Source organism: Chanodichthys erythropterus, chromosome 11 (genome assembly GCF_024489055.1).
Source record: "Chanodichthys erythropterus isolate Z2021 chromosome 11, ASM2448905v1, whole genome shotgun sequence".
NCBI classification, from domain to species: domain Eukaryota; kingdom Metazoa; phylum Chordata; class Actinopteri; order Cypriniformes; family Xenocyprididae; genus Chanodichthys; species Chanodichthys erythropterus.
Genome location: NC_090231.1, coordinates 14,714,951 through 14,735,027, shown reverse-complemented (window position 1 = coordinate 14,735,027; position 20,077 = coordinate 14,714,951). Strand labels below are relative to the sequence as shown.

Below are 20,077 nucleotides of genomic sequence, written 5' to 3'. Positions count from 1 at the left end.
GTAGTAAGAACAACAGACAATTTGCATTAATTGACACAATATACAATGTAATCGTGGGTAATCGTAAGTATTTCTGACGGTAATAACGTGAGTTAGCCAGTTAGCCGGAGACCTACACAAAATTACGTATTTTGAACACCCGGTAGAAAATATATACATCAATAATTAATCGTATTTATAGACTGTGATTCTGAGGAGCAAGTAGGTGTAAATAAAGTGGGTACTGTCCATCTTTAATGGATAAGCATTTTGCAAATCCCGCATTGACTTCGCAGAGAGTCGAGAAGCAATTGTCAAAAGGGTATAGTACTATTGTATCACTGTGGTAATTTTAACCTCTGACTCTTCACATCCTCATCCTGTTTATAAAGAGAATTTGCTTTTGCAAAGCAGAAAACAGCATCTTCTCGACATGTACACAACAAAAACTAGCTATAGTGTTTGAGGGCAGGTAAAAGTAGACATTGTTCGTGGGCAGCCAATGGAGACCATAGGTGGGCATTATGCAAATTTGTTATTGTTACGTATGAATGTTATATCATTTCGGCAGTTCAGAATCGATTCTTTCTTTCAGGAGACAATAACTATTTATTGTGCACTTTGATCTATGAAATTTTGCAGACCTTTACATTCACAAACAGCTATATTACACACTGCATGAAAGGTAATATCTGAAAAAGCATAATAGAGGCACTTTAATAGTAATTCATATATGCAGGCGTACACATAATTTGTGCGCAGGAGCGCATACGCAAAAAATAAATAATGTGTGCATATAAAAATAAAAGATGTGCACCAGAAAACTTGGAGGGAACTTGGAAGGGAGTACCAACATTTTTGGGGACAGGGACACGTATACTTACAGGTGTAGGATTTTTCCCCATTTCTGGTAAGATAGCAATCATAATGATAAGTGTGTTCATTAATTACTAGGGATGCAACGGATCGCAGTTGATCCGTGATCCGTACGGACTAGGCCCCACTGTTCGGCATACATGTGATTCGTGGATTAACTGCTAAATTTAACCATCATAATGTGAAAGTTTATAATTTGGATGTGGTTTGTCTTACCAATTTACATATTTAAACGATTTTAAATGTGGAAGAAGAGTCAAAAATCGGGAATCGCGTGCCTCACACACCCGAAGCGCGCGCATGCTGAGAGAGAGAAGCTTTCAGACAACGCTCGAACACATAGTTAATTCTTCTTTCACCTTTACTTAAGCTTGAACAGACACATACAATTTTGTCAAAATACCCCTCTCGCAAGTATTCTCTCGGCTGTGTCAGAAATGAACGGTTGAGAAAGGAACCAGATGTGTGTCAGTATATTCGGTCCGCACATTCGGTCTTAAAGTGACAGCAGCCTAATATTCCTGCTGTTGTCTGTGTCATTAGTGTTGATAAAATAAAAACAAAACTTCATCATCCTCTACCATGTTTGAGAGCAGTGAAGATAGTGAGGAGAGCAGTCAGGAGGAAAGTGATGACGACAACTTGTAGGTTAAGAGTGCTGCGTAAAGTGTGAGTACCAAACAACATCAAGTTATGTGCACTCCTGCATATATGACTTAATATATTAATTAGATAGACTCTTTATTAGTTGCTGATGCAATAATCATTAATGAATGGTGGAGTCCTTCATGAGTCATACAGTAACTCAAGATCATCTATAGTCAAGCATGAATGAATGCGTATTTCTGCACCCTATTGTAAAGGATTACTGATGACACTAAAGCCAGTTTTGTACAATATCACAAAACTCCAACACAGCAGTATTGATACATACACACACATATATATATATATATATAAACAAGGGTAATATATAACACAAAGTATATTCACATATAAACATTCAATAGCATAAATTAAAATTGGAAAATTTTAAGTGGAATGAAAAATTCAAACCTCCTGACTCCCTAATTCATATCACATGACTGGAAGTGAAAGACTCCACTAGTTAGGATGCTGATATGATGTGCCAGGATGACTTATGCTTCCTTTCAGAGTGCACACAGTAAAGTGATGTCAACCATTATTTATAAAGGGCCCTTAGAAATCAATCCAGCACTCTGATCAATACACCACAAACATTAAGCATTTCCCCACCTTTCCATTCAGGATTATTGAACGCATGTCAAACCAAAGCTATGCTGGATTCCTGCAAAAGTTGACCACCTTATAAAATTGATAATCTTCTTTTAATGGCAGCATTAAACTTTAACTAGAGGCTATTCAAGATTTCTGATGTTCTTGGATCTGTGGGTCTATCAGCATTGTGGGAGTTGCATAAGTGTGGGATGTAGTGTTTTAGATGTGACATGCTAATGTAAAGCCCACACAGACTGAGCTGTCAGTGAAAGCTTACTGAAGTTAATTTAACACAGTTTAATCATGTGGTGCATTAATGGAGCTAGCACAGATAACACATTCTCTAGTCTTTCTCAGAGACCGCCATAACACTACACCAAATGCAAAATGTTGATTTTGTTTAAGATTATTAAATGTGAGTAGAAGCACCTGAATGTTTCTGTGTTTGTTTTTTTTTTTTGTGTTTTTTTATGGCTCATTTTTGATCAACACTGGTGAAGCTTACCCTGAAGGGCTTAAGTGCTTGGCCCTGTAATGGAGCTGACCTGATGTTTGTTTCTGTGAAATGTATGATGATTTATACAATTTGTGTACAAAGGTTTACCAACTAGAATGTCAAAGATATCTGTGAACCAGCCCTTGATCTATGGAAAATATGACATGATAACAACAGAACAGTTGCATGGGGGAAAAAAATTATCAGCTTTTTCCCCAGTTCATGACCTCAAAATAATCCATACAGCGTGTATGAGAGAATTAGAGGGAAACACTTTAGAATACTGTTATTAATGAATAACTACACAGGAACAAATGAGTAACGCACTATTAACTAACAAGAAACCCGGATTAACACATTAGTAAGCAACAGAACTGCAGTTCAGTATTAGCTAAACGGAAAATGCTATTTTCATACCTCCCAGAAAACTACTAAGATACAGTTTCATAATTAATGTGAAACTTATCAATAACATGCAAATTAACATTTTAACCACTTTAACAATTAAGCACTTACATAATGAATAATTAATTGCAGACTTATGATTATGGTAAGTATTCATTTTGTTCCATTTTAGTACATCAGTCTTCCTGTTACAGACATTTTATTATGGATAATTTGAAAAGAAATGGCTTTTTATTTATTTATTTATTTATTAGTTTTTTTGGGATCTTAATCCTGTGTCCAATTTTCAGGCATTCCTCTAAACGTCACCCTTAATAATACAAAAGCTTACAATGACTTCAGTTATTATCACTCTTTTTACAGGGAATACCTTGCTTTTCACTTTAGAATACTGTTCCAAATAGTTCTGAAAGATTTGGTAATATATTTGATTATGCACTATGAATTATTTGCATTAATTATGAAACTGAATATAGTTTCTTAGTAGTTCTTTGGGAGGTATAAAAAATAGTAGTTATTGATTAGGTCCAAATAGTGGCCAAATATTGAATGAACTATTGAGTGCTATTACTTACTAATCAGAGTTTCTTGTCATTAGTTAATAGTAGTTACTAGAATGTCAATTTTGCATTACTCATCTGTTCCTGCATAGTCATTCATTAATGACGGAACATTCTAAAGTGTTACCAATGAGTGCTGCAGTGGATACTGACTCTAGTAGCACAAGAAAGAATGAAGACGAGCACGTTAAACAGGGTTCCAAACAGACAATGGAAAGGAAAAACTGAGGTCACGGATATTATGCACCATGCAAATCCATGTATCATAACGGGGGAAAGACAATTTTAAGATTAAATACTAAAGAAAATAATTGTTAATGTGGTGAAGTTCTACTGGCTCACCCTCACATTCTCACACAGTGATTTGAATTACAGGTGACATATTAAAACATGGATCTTTTGAAAGTAATGGAAATTTCTGGGTCCCCTGTAGCTAATGATAGATACACCCCCAGTTTCCCACCATCGGTCATGCAGAATGGCTTTCATGTTCACTTGTCATTACACTTTATTAAATCAATTTCTCAGGCATAAATGCTGATCAGATGCCACCCTGGAGACATTTAAATATGCTCTGTTGGCATGACTACCATTGACTTGTGGCTAGGTAGACTAACTCTCAAAGTTCATCTATTTATAAAGTGTGTGATCACACTAGACTTTCATTGCCCCCTCTCCATTAACACGAGGCATTAGCATTATAATTAAGAGTGTCAATTCTGATTCCCATACTTCTGCTCACAAGTTGCTCATTTCCTTGAATTAACATTTGTGTTGCAACATCTGTCATTTAAGCCTAATGTCCAGACATGATTCAGCTTGTCCCATCACAGAGGCAATGACATGTTTATGAGTCTAAGCTGAAATAAGATCGCATGGCAAATGTAGTTTGCTCACAATAGAACTGGAGCACACTGACCTTTTTAAATGGGTCTCTGATTTGCTTAAGAGTATGTCATTATGAACGGTATGCTTTATATTTGAACAGGGAAACTGGGAGAGGCTTTATTATTTATTAATAATGCAAAGTACTTACCATTATCATTAAAGTCTACAAGGCAGCGATACAGCACATTTAGCCTTCAAAAGAATCAGAAATTATTTGCCCCACTACAACTGACAAGAGTCACTGTGCCCTGAGGATACCTTCTCAAACTATTTCCTTCTACTGTGTGATGCTGACTAACATAGCTGCATAGGAAAGTCCTTAGTTTGCTGATGTTTTTGACTGTTTTTACAATGGAAAGCTTGTTATTTAGACCAGTGGCATTCAACTGATGTTGCTTCAGGAAATGTTGAGCCAACACAGTAGCAAATGTGTTTATTATACAGAAATAAACAATTATGTCCTTATAATCAAACGCTGAAATTTATACTACAATGAACTTAATATATAAAATTGACTTAAAAGGTTAAAATGGTTTCATGCTCTCCGCAGCCAATAATTTCCAGCACAGAACATATGGTTGGCATAAATCATGTTTATCCTCATTGCAAGTAAACCTTTATTAAATGTAGTCTGGGTTGTATTTTTTATTACCTTGTGTAGGCATGCCAAGAAACATGTCCATGTAAGCATCTGGCTAATTTGGATAGATAAATTCAAGTGATAGATAGATTTGCACCAAGAGTTTGATTAGCCACATGGGCAAAAAAGAAAGCATTTTCTCTTACCCAAAGTTTGAATAATTTTCCATTTCTAATTGCAGTTCTGTTTATTTTTCTATCCCCATCTATGCAGATTAATACGATTAAAGGAACACTCCACTTGTTTTGAAAATAGGCTCATTTTCCAACTCCCCTAGAGTTAAACAGTTGAGTTTTACCATTTTCCAACCCATTCAGCCAATCTCCGGGTCTGGCAGTACATTGCATAGTTCATTGAATCTGATTAGACCGTTAGCATCTCGCTCAAAAATGACCAAAGCGTTTCGATATTTTTCCTATTTAAAACTTGACTCTTCTGTAGTTACATCGTGTACTAAGACCGACAGAAAATGAAAAGTTGTGATTTTCTAGGCCGATCTGGCTAGGAACTATACTCTCATTCCGGCGTAATAATCAAGGAACTTTGCTGCCGTACCATGGCTGCAGCAGGCGCAATGATATGACGCAGTGCAAACAGGGGGTCACAGCCACTGTTTAATATCATTGCATATCAAAAGCTTGCAGTTTCAGGGCCCCAAAACGTCATTGTCGTGTAAATGAATGGCCAAAACTCAAAACGTTTTCCGTTTTTAGTTGAAAACAGTTACATGTAAACAGCCCGTTAGTTTGCTGTTCCTGTGTTGTTAGTAGATTACCCACACCTGATTATCATTCGGCATTACCCTTCGCTAATTGGCAATACTCTTAGGCCACATGCACATGAAGCCAGACCTTTCCCTATCTAATCTTTTTTTTTTTCTCATTCTAAAAAAAAAAAATCTGTAAACACAGCATCGTCTCAAGTAATATCTGCGTACACACAAAATCACTGAAACCGACTCAAAACGATATAGTATAGATGCCAGACCAGTATATGGCGCTGTAATTCTGCCACAGAGATACACTAAAAAACCTTGGATCCGTCGAAATGCCGATATGATACAAAATTGTTACGTATACAACTAAACGTGTATCCGTGTGGACGGGTACTAAGTAAATTGCATTGGTCATTATGGAAATGAGCTGGCTTTGTCAGTGTTCTTTTTTAGTTTGCACATTGTCAGTAGAACTTTCCACTCCCATCTGCGCTTTTATGGGATTGCAGTCTTATGCTAATTTGCCCTGTTTAGCGAATCTGGCCCTATGTGTTTAGTTGCAATTAGTTGATTTCATTATTTCTTTTGTTTTTTGCCACCTAATCAGAAAAGACTGAGATAAACGGATCTGGAACTTTTGCAACTTTTACACATGATTTCAAAAGGATTTATATCAATACGGATAATGGGCTCTATTGTTGCCACAAAATGACCAACAAATGGCATGACGGACTGAATCCTGCAAAGAAGTCAATACTCTTCATCAAACAGATTGTCAATCTGAGGACAACATGATTAATAGCTTGTTTTCGCAAGTGGATGACACCACTAATTGCTTGTCTATGAACAGTATATGACACACTGACTCAGCCAGCTCATGTTTCTTTGTTGACAATCTGTAACAATTGACAATGCACTGTGGATATTATAGAGGCACACCTGTCCCAATGTTTGTGAAATGAAGATAACCACATGCAAGGTTTTACATAAATCAATGAATTATCTGTCCATGTATCATAGCATGTTTATTAAAAGTCTAGAGGCAGAATACTGATGAGGATAGAAAGAGAGGGCAAGGGTATAGAGATGATGCAGCTGCCAAAAAAAAACAGAACTCAGTTAAAGCAGAAACACTTTTTTAATAAGCTTTCTGTCTCAATGCTGTGCTGTTTGCAAAGCAAAACAAGTTTAATTAGATGGGTAAAGGCTAACGGGAAAGCAAGGGAGAAGCCATTTCTCTTTGACATTACAAACCTTGATGGCAAATTAGCAATCAGCCCTCTAGAATCATTTTTGTTTTCACTTGCATGATTAACCTCTATTGATACATTCATTAAATATGCATTGTAATATTGTTTTCTATTGTTTGAATAATGCATGATGACAACAATAAAGGGAAATTAATTATTATTATTATTAATTAAATTAATGCATTCTCATTGTTATATGATTGCAGAAAAAAAAAAAAAAGGCACAATCTGTCATGGTATTGGACTCTTATTTTGATATTCTCTTCTGTTTCCTGCTTTCATGTTTTCCTGCTCTGTTTAATTTTGGTTTCTGATCATGTTCCTGTTAGTTTCTATGGTTAATTATAATCATCAGGTGTGTCTTATTTAGTTCATTGTTATCTCCTACTTATACTCCCTGTTCAGTTCAGTCCTCTGTCGGATATTGTCTTTTTGTGCTGCTTAATATTTTGTGGAGACTGTGATGTCACTTTTGGTCAAATGCATCATTGCTGAATAAATGTATTAGTAGTAGTAGTAGTAGTAGTCAGAATTATGTTGTGTTTAGTTGTCTTTTCATTCTTATGTCTTTTGTTTCTTGGGCTTCAGTTCAGTTTAGTCTTGATTATGTCCAAGTTAGTCTCCTTGGTTACTGATTACATTCAGCTGTCTATCATGATGCCTCCCCATGTATTTATACTCCCTGTTCTGTTCAGTTCAGTTCATTGTCAGTTCTCCTAGATACTTAATGAAGTTTTTGTTAGATATTCTGCATCATGCGTTTACTTACAACCATCATATGTAAAATTATTGTTTTTAATATTAAAAACAGCTTGAGAACTGCTTGTATGTTTAAAAATAAATGCCAGGTTCACAGCAAACCACAAGTAACCAGATTTTTAACAGAAGTTAACAGTCAGAAGTGAATAATGAATGAATCACCCCACCATGAAACAGCCATCTGTGGCACACATGTTTCTAATGCTAAACTAGGTATTTTCTACAGCAGCACAAACCTCTATAATTTCATTATTATTGTTTTCATCAGTTGTCTCTAGGATTTAGAGTTTAATACCTATTACTGAATGAGAAGGGATTTAGAAACATCACTGTGCTTTAGACACTGATCATCTCAATAACGGCAGTCATGGTGGATTTGCCTGTATATGGGCTGTGTAACAGATTGTTGTCTTGTACATTTTAATGGGATTATGTATTAAGAGAGCCCATCAGAAAAAAAAACGGCTTCCGCTCGGTTCAGCTAATGGATTCCTAGATACACATTTGGATACATACTGAATGAGGATTGTGTCATTACAAAACTAAATGCTCCATGCAACACAATCCTTCTTGCTTTCATCTTAGTCATAAATAGAGGGTTAAACATAACTAAGCTTTAAGCATATTAGCATAACGATGGGAAAAAAAACATCATTAGTGAAGGGAAATCTATGCATTAGCATTCTCCCAACCCCCTCTTCGACCCTTTTAGCCAAGCAGTAAAACATTCAGTGCAGCCAGGCATAAAGTAACCAATGCTGCAATGGGTATCTTTTTGTTTTTCTTCAAACATCTGTTTGATGGGTTTTACTAGAGGAGAGACATGTAGAGATTGTTAATGAAATATGGATTGTAACCTTACAGGGCTGCTTATTTAAAATATGCCCTGTACTTACATACATTCACTAATATATGGTCAGCTTGAATGGTAAAATGGAATGGAAAGCAGCGGGGGAAAAAAACATGAAACAATATAACCTCGCTGACCCTTTTTTCAGGAGTCTTCTATCTGGTTTACTTGTAATAGCATGGTTACATGCTCTTATAATGATCTCTTGTGTTGGATTTGTCATTTCAGTCATTTTAACTTTGGCTTGAAAATAGTGCCATGGTTACAATAATATGAGCAGTATGAGATTGGCATTTAAGTTTTGGTTTTATTTCATGTTCATGGTTCAGGTCTTTTATTTTGCAGTCACCGTTCCTTTGTTTCCTGGTTTTTCATGTGATTCCCTTGCCCTCATGTGATCTTGTCATGTGCTTCCCTTGGTTCATGTGTTGTGTTATGTGTGTTCGACAGGTGTGTGCGGCTGAATTTAACCGATTGGTAAGATTTACTGCTTGCAGTCGGGGAGGAGCTGAAAACAGAGACTTAAAGTCGGACTTTCTGCTTCTCGTAGAGATGCTTGTGTTTGCATACTTTATCACAGCTGAAGTGAAATAATTTCAATATTTGTCAAATTCACAGATGTTTCAGAGACATTTTATGCAATGCTTTATGTACTGCTTAATACAGCATCTGTTTGTACAAGAATAAAGTTCAACGTAAGCGTATACTATTTAAATACCAATGAAGTGGGGTCGATATGTTGATAAACGTGACACAATATTACATTGCGACTATATGACAAGAGCTTTAACTGTTATACTTTAACTGTCTTGTCATGTGATACTCTGCTCTGTTCGTCATTGGCTCATTGTTTGATTGTTCACAGCTGTTCCTTGTTTAGTCATTAGTCCTTGTGTAAATATAGCCCCCATTTTACCATTGTCTCTTGTCTAGCTTTGTTCCCTGTTACCTCTGTTGGTGAGTTTGTTTTATTCAAGTTTATGTTCTTGTTTCTAGTCTATGGTTCAAGTCAAGTCTTTGTTTATTTTGTATTGGTTTCATGTTCACATTAAGAAACTGCACATGGGTTCAGCTGCAACTCGCCTTCAGTTGATTGGTGACAGAATGCTAGACCTAAACTATGGACCCAGCAGTTTGTCTCTTACACCTTTGTCAGTGTGACCTCACTATCGAGGAATATGTGGAGGTATTTTGTATATTGTTCGTTTTGTACATTGTACAAATTTTAAAATATATTCAAATACAAAACAGCTATTTTAGTTTGTAAGATTTGCAATATTACTGTTTTCACTGGATTTTTCATCAAATAAATGCAGCCTTGGTGAGCACGAGACTTAAAAAAACATTTTAAAAAGGTTAATGTTTCCGAACTTTTGACATGTACTGTATGTTGGACCCTATTAAGACCCTATTAAGCTTTCTTCCAGAAGTTGTCAATTCTCTTCTTATTATTATTATTAATTAATCATTGTCATTAGGATATGTCCCCAAAACTTTCAAGATGGCTGTTATCAAGCCTCATTAAAAAACACAATCCTGGAGAATTAGTTAACTACAGACCAATCTCAAATACCTTTTCTATCAAAAATATTAAATCACAAAAATATCCTCACAACTACGTTCTTTTTCAGAGAAAATTGATATTTGTGAGGATTTCCAGTCTGCTCTAATCAGAGTTACAAATTATTTTCTTTTGTCATCTGATCGTTGTGGCATATCTCTATTAGTGTTACTGGACCTTAGTGCTGGCTTTGATAGAGAATCACAAGGCTTAGTACCAGGACCGTTGCTTGTCACCCTCTACATGCTACCCTTGGGAGTATGAGAGTATTCACAGTTGCGCTGATGATACTCAGCTCTATATTTCTTCAAGTTAAACAAAGCATACCAATTTAAAACTAACAGAATGCATAGTTGATATAAAAATTGGATGACTAATAATTATTTTTCTACTACTACATTCAGGGAAAAAAAAAAAGGTTTTAATTATTGGACCAAAAACTTCTGCATGTAATAACCTAGAAAACTGTCTAACTCTTGATGGCTGCTCTCTGTCAAGTCTTTGTCATCAATTAGGAACCTGAGTGTGCTATTTGATAATCTTTTTATTTGAAAGCCAAATTTCTAGCATTTGAAAACAAGACAAGCCCTCGAGACAGATCCTCAGCAAAAACCTCAGCGAATATATGAGTCTTCGGCACTGATCCCCATGATCAGCTATGAACGTGTCATGCCAGGACTAGTTGGTACCTAAATGCAGTTTCAACCAGAAGGATGTTCATCGTGCTTAAGGCCACTGATAAGCCAGTTGTGTACTATTTGCTCAATGGCAGCTCTACCTTCATGTTTCAAACTGCTGGGTAGACTACAACTCTTTCTTCCCCTAATGCCTGTGTGAAGTATTCCAATCAAAATAACACCATGTCCATTTATCTAGGCCAGAGGAGGACTGGTCCCCTGTCTGAGCCTGGTTTCTCCTACGGCTTTTTCTTCATATCACCTGATAAGGTTCCACTGTCACCTTTGGCTTTCTTTGTTGGGGACACTTAATAATATCACTGATTTGACTATAGATCAAAATCTCAATAATAGGTAGAATATTTGTAGTCTCAGTCATCAGTTTAGAAACAGGCGCCTCAATCCCTGTGATGTGTGGCAGCAGCAGCGCGAGGCTTCGTGAGAATGACCAAGCAGACACAGATAAAGTGTGGTACAAAGCATTCTCAGATGTATTCAGGTAGAAGGGTAATATTTATAGACCTAGGTCAAACAACAATCTCCAGGATGGCTTGAGCATCCAATCATACGACTTAAGAATCAAACCTTACCAACAAACCTTAGCTCATCAGAAGACTGAGGGTTCCATGTATGGAATTTCAAGAAATATATAACAAATAAGAAATGTATGTGCGTCTTCAACTTCTGGTTGTGTGTGAGAGTGTCGCTGTGTCCAAGGACTACTACTTCTTGTTTTGTCTAGGTAGGTACATGATGTGCATAATGGAAAAATCCCAAGACACAGAGAAAGTCAAAAAGTGAAGCCCAAGAAATAAGAAATTATTTAACACTGACACTATCGAATGAGAACAAAACTTGAACAGAACTGAGCTGAATAATGATACTATTGTCTTCTGGAGAGCTGCTTTACAGTAGAATTTAACATGCTTTGTAATGAATTAACTTTACACAGTTATTGACCTGAACTGAATCAATACTTAACTGAACTGAGGTGAATAATGACACTATCTTGCTATAGCTTCTATACAGCAGAATTTAAATCTGGCTATTTGATGAAGCTTGCATCATTAATTCTGTTATTTTCCTGTTTATTACTGTAAAGCTGCTTTGAAACCATTTCTATTGTATGAAGTGCTATAAACATGAAAGTGACTTGAATTGACTTCTGCCTACTTTTTTTGACCCCAAACCAACAGATACCATGTTACTATATTGGATAAATTGGTTGCTTTTCTGAAAAGTGCATCTTTACTTTGTGGCTGTGTTATATACGTCTGAAGCAATATCTAGTTGCTTTCTGGTGGTGCTTCTAATTGTAAGAGTCAGTTTGCTCTGCTTAGATGACTAATACTTTATAATGTGGAAGAATCTTTCCTGTGAATCTGCAGACATGACCTCTGTAGGTTAAAAAAAATGTAGATGATCTTACGTAATAACAGTTTCACTCACCAGTGACTCCTGTAGGACGATGTAGAGCTCTTTGTGTTCATGTACGTGTGCAAGATCCAGTGGTGTATATCCATGACTGTCGGAGACCTTTAGGGCCTGCCGGGATCCAGGACACTGCAGCAGAGCACTGGCCAGATCTCGTAATCCATGCTGGGCAGCAAAATGAAGGAGAGTAGGAATGTCCTCTGAACTACACTCTAGGGTGAAAAAAAAATCAACACAGTTTTGTCAGGTAACCTAAAAAATGTGTTTAATATTGTAAAATTTAATTTTACTGGTTTTATTGACAGTCTAACTGACTACTTCAGGTTATACCAAAGAAAGACTTTTACGAGAAATACATTTCCAAGTTTTACAGTGTAGATCTCATTAAAAGAGCTCCATTTAAATGAGTTGACTTTCATTAACTAAACACAATGGCGTTAGATTACTTCGTGGTGTTAATAGCTCATCACTTCAGCCTAATAAATAAGTGTCTTAAAAACAATCAACATGCAATGTTTATGTTCTGAGTGGGCGTTAGAGAACAAGATTTGTAGAACAAAGCTAAACAAAACAAGTGCAGTAATTTGTATTGCTTAGGTAGATCTCTAAGATATGTATATAAGAATATTCATGTTATTTTATTACTCATGTGCATTTACCTGACTATAATCTAAATAACACATTTGCTTAAATACAATATTACAATAACCAGGCTGTACAAGACTTAAGACTATCAAATTATCTAACTAGCATGTGTATAACTGACTAAACTAACTAAACTACAAACCCGATTCCAAAAAAGTTGGGACACTGTACAAATTGTGAATAAAAAAGGAATGCAATAATTTACAAATCTCATAAACTTATATTTTATTCACAATAGAATATAGATAACATATCAAATGTTGAAAGTGAGAAATGTGATGTTGAAATGTCATGCCAAATATTGGCTCATTTTGGATTTCATGAGAGCTACACATTCCAAAAAAGTTTGGAACAGGTAGCAATAAGAGGCCGGAAAATTTAAATGTACATATAAGGAACAGCTGGAGGACCAATTTGCAACATAGGTCAATTGGCAACATGATTGGGTTTAAAAAGAGCCTCTCAGAGTGGCAGTGTCTCTCAGAAGTCAAGATGGGCAGAGGATCACCAATTCCCCCAATGCTGTGGCGATAAATAGTGGAGAAATATCAGAAAGGAGTTTCTCAGAGAAAAATTGCAAAGAGTTTGAAGTTATCATCTACAGTGCATAATATCATCCAAAGATTCAGAGAATCTGGAACAATCTCTGTGCATAAGAGTCAAGGCCGGAAAACCATACTGGATGCTCGTGATCTTCAGGCACTTAGACGGCACTGCATCACATACAGGAATGCTAATGTAATGGAAATCACAACATGGGCTCAGGAATACTTCCAGAAAACATTGTCAGTGAACACAATCCACCGTGCCATTCACCGTTGCCGGCTAAAACTCTATAGGTCAAAAAAGAAGCCATATCTAAACATGATCCAGAAGTGCAGGCGTTTTCTCTGGGACAAGGCTCATTTAAAATGGACTGTTCTTTTTGGAAATCTGGGACGCCATGTCATCCGGACTAAAGAGGACAAGGACAACCCAAGTTGTTATCAGCGCTCAGTTCAGAAGCCTGCATCTCTGATGGTATGGGGTTGCATGAGTGCGTGTGGCATGGGCAGCTTACACATCTGGAAAGGCACCATCAATGCTGAAAGGTATATCCAAGTCCTAGAACAACATATACTCCCTTCCAGACGTCGTCTCTTTCAGGGAAGACCTTGCATTTTCCAACATGACAATGCCAGACCACATACTGCATCAGTTACAACATCATGGCTGCGTAGAAGAAGGATCCGGTTACTGAAATGACCAACCTGCAGTCCAGATCTTTCACCCATAGAAAACATTTGGCGCATCATAAAGAGGAAGATGCAACAAAGAAGACATAAGACAGTTGAGCAACTAGAAGCCTGTATTAGACAAGAATGGGAAACACCTATTCCTAAACTTGAGCAACTTGTTTCCTCAGTCACCAGACGTTTGCAGACTGTTATAAAAAGAAGAGGGGATGCCACACAGTGGTAAACATGGCCCTGTTCCAACTTTTTTGAGATGTGTTGATGCCATGAAATTTTAAAATCAACTTATTTTTCCCTTAAAAAGATTCATTTTGTCAGTTTAAACATTTGATATGTCATCTATGTTGTATTCTGAATAAAATATAGAAATTTGAAACTTGAAACTACATCATTGCATTCTGTTTTCATTTATAATTTGTACAGTGTCCCAACTCTTTTGGAATCGGGTTTGTATTAATGGAGACAATTAGACAGACAGGAAGTTTGAAGGAGATGTTGTCTCATAGGAAAGGTAATGCAAATTTCAGTCAAGCAGAATCAAAGGTCAATTTAACACTGACTTTATTTCCCTCAGCAGATAGATACCGCTTTCATGACATACCACTGGGAAATTGGAAAGACTAATTATTCATAGAGCTTTTGAGAAAGAAAGACAGAGCAAGAAAGAGACTGAAGAAAGGCATAGTATTTTTTAATTATTGAGTATAGAGAGCAAAAACCAGAGATAAAGATGAAAGAAAAAAACAAAAACGGAGCATTGTGTCAAAAATGAATAATAATAAAAATAATAAAGGAAAGGCGCAACATGGGCTAAGTTTATAACCAGGCAAATATACTTAAGTCTTCTGACAAATAACAAACCAACAAACAAATAAACACTGGCTCAATGTCAGTAAAAACTAAAATTCATAACAGTCTTCATAACACAAGGTCTAGAGACACATTTTTAAACGCTGAAATACTTTTAACTTGAGGGCCACATTTTTAGAATTCTGTGTCATGCATGAGACACTGCAAAAGACATGATAAGACAACGCATTTACTTTAAACAATAATGGAAAAGCAATGCAGTGCAATAGAAAACTGCGTTCTGTGTGAACGGCCCCTGACTGTCTCATCAAAATTATGATTAGGATGTTAAAGTCAACATGCAACGCAGATCACATCCCATTTTAATTCCATTTTAATTCCGTAATCTAAAGGTTCAAAACATGTACGAGTTGATCTTTAGCAGTTAATGTAAAGTTAAAGGTACAATTACATTAATTAAATTTTGGCAAAAAATTGCAGACAAAAAAAAAGGTTTATTCTCAATAGTGTAGTATTTTCAATGCACTGGTTTTAAGACAATATTTTGTGCATACACAATAACATTGCCAATTGCTCCATGTTAAACTGCAGTGGATCTGGGTCATGCTGTATTTATGTGGGCAGGGAGGCACATGTCGAAGGAACAAGTGCACAGTAAAGCACTTCTGTGGGCTGAGGCGGCTTCCCTCCATCATTTATTCATGCCTATAACAGACTGTAAAATAAAGTGCTGGTAGCATTAGCCTTTTTGTGCTGATCTAGAAATTGCTGTCTGCTAGCAGTGGGTGAGACCTAAAATGGGTTAAAATAGCTAAACAAAACTAGAGAAGCTCTTACCCCTAGCAGGAGACTGATCACAATGCAAGCCCTGGAAACCTCCTGTCGGCATTTTTTGCATCACACAAGAAGCTAGAGTTTGATCCAGCTTCTCCATCGAAGACACCTGAAAGGCCTTAATATAAACATAAGACATATTATAAACCTTAAAAATTCTTCAAAGCCAAAGAGTGTGGCACTAGCCTAAGTGCAAATATAATTCCCAAACACTCCCTCATCTGCCATTGGTCAGACAACTGCCAAATTCAAATTTGCTTGCGCGCTTTGGCTGGCGCAAAACTAGAGACGGACGCACACAGCGCTTTTCATATATCACAAATATGCATTGTTTTCAACCGCATAATGTTTATTTTAGGTTCAGACATTTAAATACACATAAGTACTAACAAAACAATACATTTAGAGTTTGTAAAATACACACTGATGTCTATAGAAGCAGCAATAACAATCCTTTTCATCATAATTATACAACACATTTTATTAATGTAAGATACACATTGTGTAATTAACTTTAACGTTTACTCTACTCTTCCCCAGTTCACCGGGTCACTTACTTTCATGTATTTCTGGAGAAGTGGATGAATTTGTGTGTTGTAAATTCAACAGGTCCGATTCTCTGCAGGCGCAAACGTACTGGGTTACTAACGTAACCTCGGTTCCCTTAGATACGGAACAAGTACTGCATCATTTGTCTTATTATAAGACTCCTTTTCTACGATTTCTGAAGCCTTTTTAAATCATGCAGTGAAACTACACAGCCATTGGTTTGTGGTGTTGTAAGTAAACGAACCAATGATGCATGGGGGAGCCGCGTGACCCAATGGTGAGTGAGCCCGGTCGAGCCCACCTTTTGGCAGGGTATCGGGCTAAATATGCGGCCGTCTCACCTTGGCAAACTGATTTCATTCGACTGAAGCGACAGCATGAGGCGTCCTGCGAGTAGCACAGCAAAGTACGCAGTACTCGTTCCATATCTAAGGGAACCGAAAACGTAAGTAACCAAGCACGTTCCCTTTCGATACTACACTCGTACTGTGTTGTTTGTTTTATTATAAGACAAGATGCTACGGGGACAGTCCGATCACACTGTGCTATGAAGGGGGGATGACAGGGCTTGCGATGGATACCCAATGGTGAGTGAGCCCGGTCGAGCCCACCTTTTGGCAGGGTATCGGGCTAAATTTGTGGCCGTCTCACCTTGGCAAACTGATTTCATTCGACTGAAGCAACAGCATGAGGCGTCCTGCGAGTAGCACGGCAAAGTACGCAGTACTCGTTCCATATCTAAGGGAACCGAAAACGTAAGTAACCAAGCACGTTCCCTTTCGATACTACACTCGTACTGTGTTGTTTGTTTTATTATAAGACAAGATGCTACGGGGACAGTCCGATCACACTGTGCTATGAAGGGGGGATGACAGGGCTTGCGATGGATACCCATAGGACAGGATGGCCCAGACAATCGGGGACTGAAAGACACTGTAGTCATTCTCCAATCCTATATAGCCTAAGCGCCAGTGGGGTCTAAGACGCATATAGGGATCACAAAATATAGTCATACCCAGACATGGTCGGGGCCATAATGGAAAATTGTAAGCTGGTCACAACTGTGAGGCTTATGCAGAAAGGACCTACATCTTTAATGAAGGAATGTCCAGATTATAGAACCTGACAAATGTGGACGATGAGGCCCAGCCGGCCGCCGCACAGATTTCGGCAATGGACACGCCAGAGGACCATGCCAAAGAGGAGGCCATGCCTCTCGTGGAATGTGCTCTAACACCTAAAGGGCATTGTAGGCCTAAGGAGGAGTAAGCGAGTACTATAGCATTGACTATCCATCTGGATAATCTGGGCTTCGTGATCAGAAGAACTTTTGTACGGCTACCAAAGCAGACAAAAAGCTTTTCCGCCTGACGAAAAGAGGCGATGTAGATCCTCATAGCCCTGACAGGACAGAGTAGGTTCAACTTCTGATCATCCTGAGGAGGAGGAAGAGTGGAGAGAATGACCATCTACACCATAAAGGGTGTGGATAGGACTTTCGGGACGTATCCATGTCACGGTTTCAGGACGACTTTGGAATCGTTAGGCCCGAATTCAAGACGTGGGGGCTCAAAGAGAGTGCTTGTAAATCTCCCACATGCTTAACCGATGCTAAAGCTATCAGTAAGGTGGTTTTTAGGGACAGGGGCCGTAAGTCGGCAGTCTGGATTGGCTCAAAGGGAGGGCCTTTAAGGCCTCTAAGAACCACAGAAAGGTCCCAGGTAGGAACCGTGAAAGTACAAGGAGGACTCAGCCTCCTGGACCCTTTCAGGAAGCAAACAACAAGGTTGTTTCTCCCTATTGACTGCCCTTCTACAGAAGATGCACTTGTTACATCAGAAAAAGAATGGCATCTATGCTAATATTAGTCTTTCTGTTTATCCCGAGGTCTACCATAGTCAACCGGATTCGGGGCCGTTTCCAGATGAGACCGAGGACCGGTGCCTTGACACGACCACAACGCAGCCCTGTATCAGCAGAGATCGAGTCGACTAGATCATCCATTGTGAAGACATCATCAACACGACAGCCAGTGCCACAGTTTCCTCAAAATTATAATCACGATTATTAATCATGTTTATTCTATCAAAAGAGTAATGTAACTATGGCTATTTTGCAAGTTCTTTACCAACCTACACTTCACCCAAAAGGCCTGTAGGTGGAACAAAGACTTAAATTTAACCAACTATGATAACTTCGTTAGATGGTAAATCAATACAAAACATGGTTTTGGTGAGGGCTTTGTAATATGTATTCACATTAGATTTTAAAGCAACACAATTCATTTGCAATAAGACAAACCAGATTCAAATTGCCCGGCAAATTCGTAAAGCAAAGAAAAATAATTTCTAGCTGATCAACATTATGAAAACTGGTAAAACCTTTAGGAACTTCAAAAGATAAAACAGCGAAATTCCTAATATTACTTCCAATATTTCCAAATTATGTTCATTTTCATAGAGCGGGCCAATATCGTGACGATTATTTAAAATCAATCGAGAGAAGCAGATATCATTATCGTGATAAATTACGATTAATCGTGCAGCCCTAATTTAATTTAATTTGACTTGACATTTGATATTCAATAGTATCCTTGACATTTATTCAACAGTGCTTTTGATCTGCCTGCATTGACACTATTCTTTAAAAGGAAAAACTAAATCTGCATTGTAAAAAGCACTATATAAATAAAGGTGACTTGACTTGACTTGAAGCATGTGAGGCCACTATAGCTGCGACATAGACCTTAAGAGTAGAGGGAGTACGGCCTCTATCCATTAAGTCTTGAAGGAAGGACAATATCTGGGATATGTCACCAGGGAGCAAAGACGGACCATTTAAGGGAGTAGAGACGTCTTGTAGATGGAGTTCTAGCTTGTGAGATAGTATTTAAGATGTTCTCAGGGATTTTTTCAAGCTCCCATTGAGAAACCACACATGAAGATCCCACAGCTCGGGTCTGGGGTACCATATTGTCCCTCTCGCTTGAGAAAGGAGGTCTCATCTTAGAGGAATCGGCCATGGCATCATGGGCGATAACTGAGATAAGTCCGAGAACCATGGTTGGCTCCTGCATAGAGGAGCCACCGGGAGGACCTTGTGAGCACCCTGCCTGATTCGTCAGGAAAGCATAAAGGAGGAGGCTGGGCCAGTCGTGGACCAGCGCATCTCTGTTCTTTGAGAAATAGACTGGGCAACGATAATTGTCTTCTGAGGCGAAGAGGTCGACCTCTGCCCCCCCGAAGACATCCCAAATTTTCTGAACCGTGCGGGGGTGAAGCGACCATTCCTCTTGTCATGTCCGCCCCTGTTTTCAGAACACCCTGTATTTGTGCTGCTCTCAACGAGAGCAGGTTGCACTGGGCCCACTCTAGTATGGTTTTTGCTAGAGTGAAGAGGGGCTTTGAAGAGAGCCCGCCCTGGCGATTTATGAAGGACACCAACGTCATACTGCCTGATCTGACTAAGACATGGTGTCCCACCAGGAGAGGAAGGAAAGTTTGGAGAGCTTGATTTACCACCATCATCTCCAGGCGGTTGATATGAAGCTCGCTTTCCGGGCCGTTCCAAGTGCCGAAGGCCGAACGGCCATCGCACAGAGGTCCCCAACCTATTTTGGAAGCATCTGTGAAGACGACCTTCCTCTTGATCACTTTCCCAATAGCCACACCCTGT

General features: G+C 38.1%; 1 protein-coding gene across 5 annotated transcripts in view; it reads right to left on the bottom strand.

Moving 5' to 3' along the window:
- Nucleotides 1–20,077, bottom strand: part of LOC137030360 (B-cell scaffold protein with ankyrin repeats-like) — a 45,977-nt gene that overhangs the window by 12,399 nt on the left and 13,501 nt on the right. For all 5 annotated transcript variants that reach the window (XR_010896402.1, XR_010896403.1, XM_067400626.1 and 2 more), the window contains exons 6-7: nucleotides 15,857–15,971; nucleotides 12,345–12,541 (exon numbers count right to left, since the gene is read on the bottom strand). Coding sequence is in view for 3 of the 5 variants with exons in the window: in XM_067400626.1 (XP_067256727.1) it covers nucleotides 12,345–12,541; nucleotides 15,857–15,971 (312 nt within the window). In the remaining 2 variants the exon portion in view is untranslated. The remainder of the gene's footprint in view (nucleotides 1–12,344; nucleotides 12,542–15,856; nucleotides 15,972–20,077) is intronic.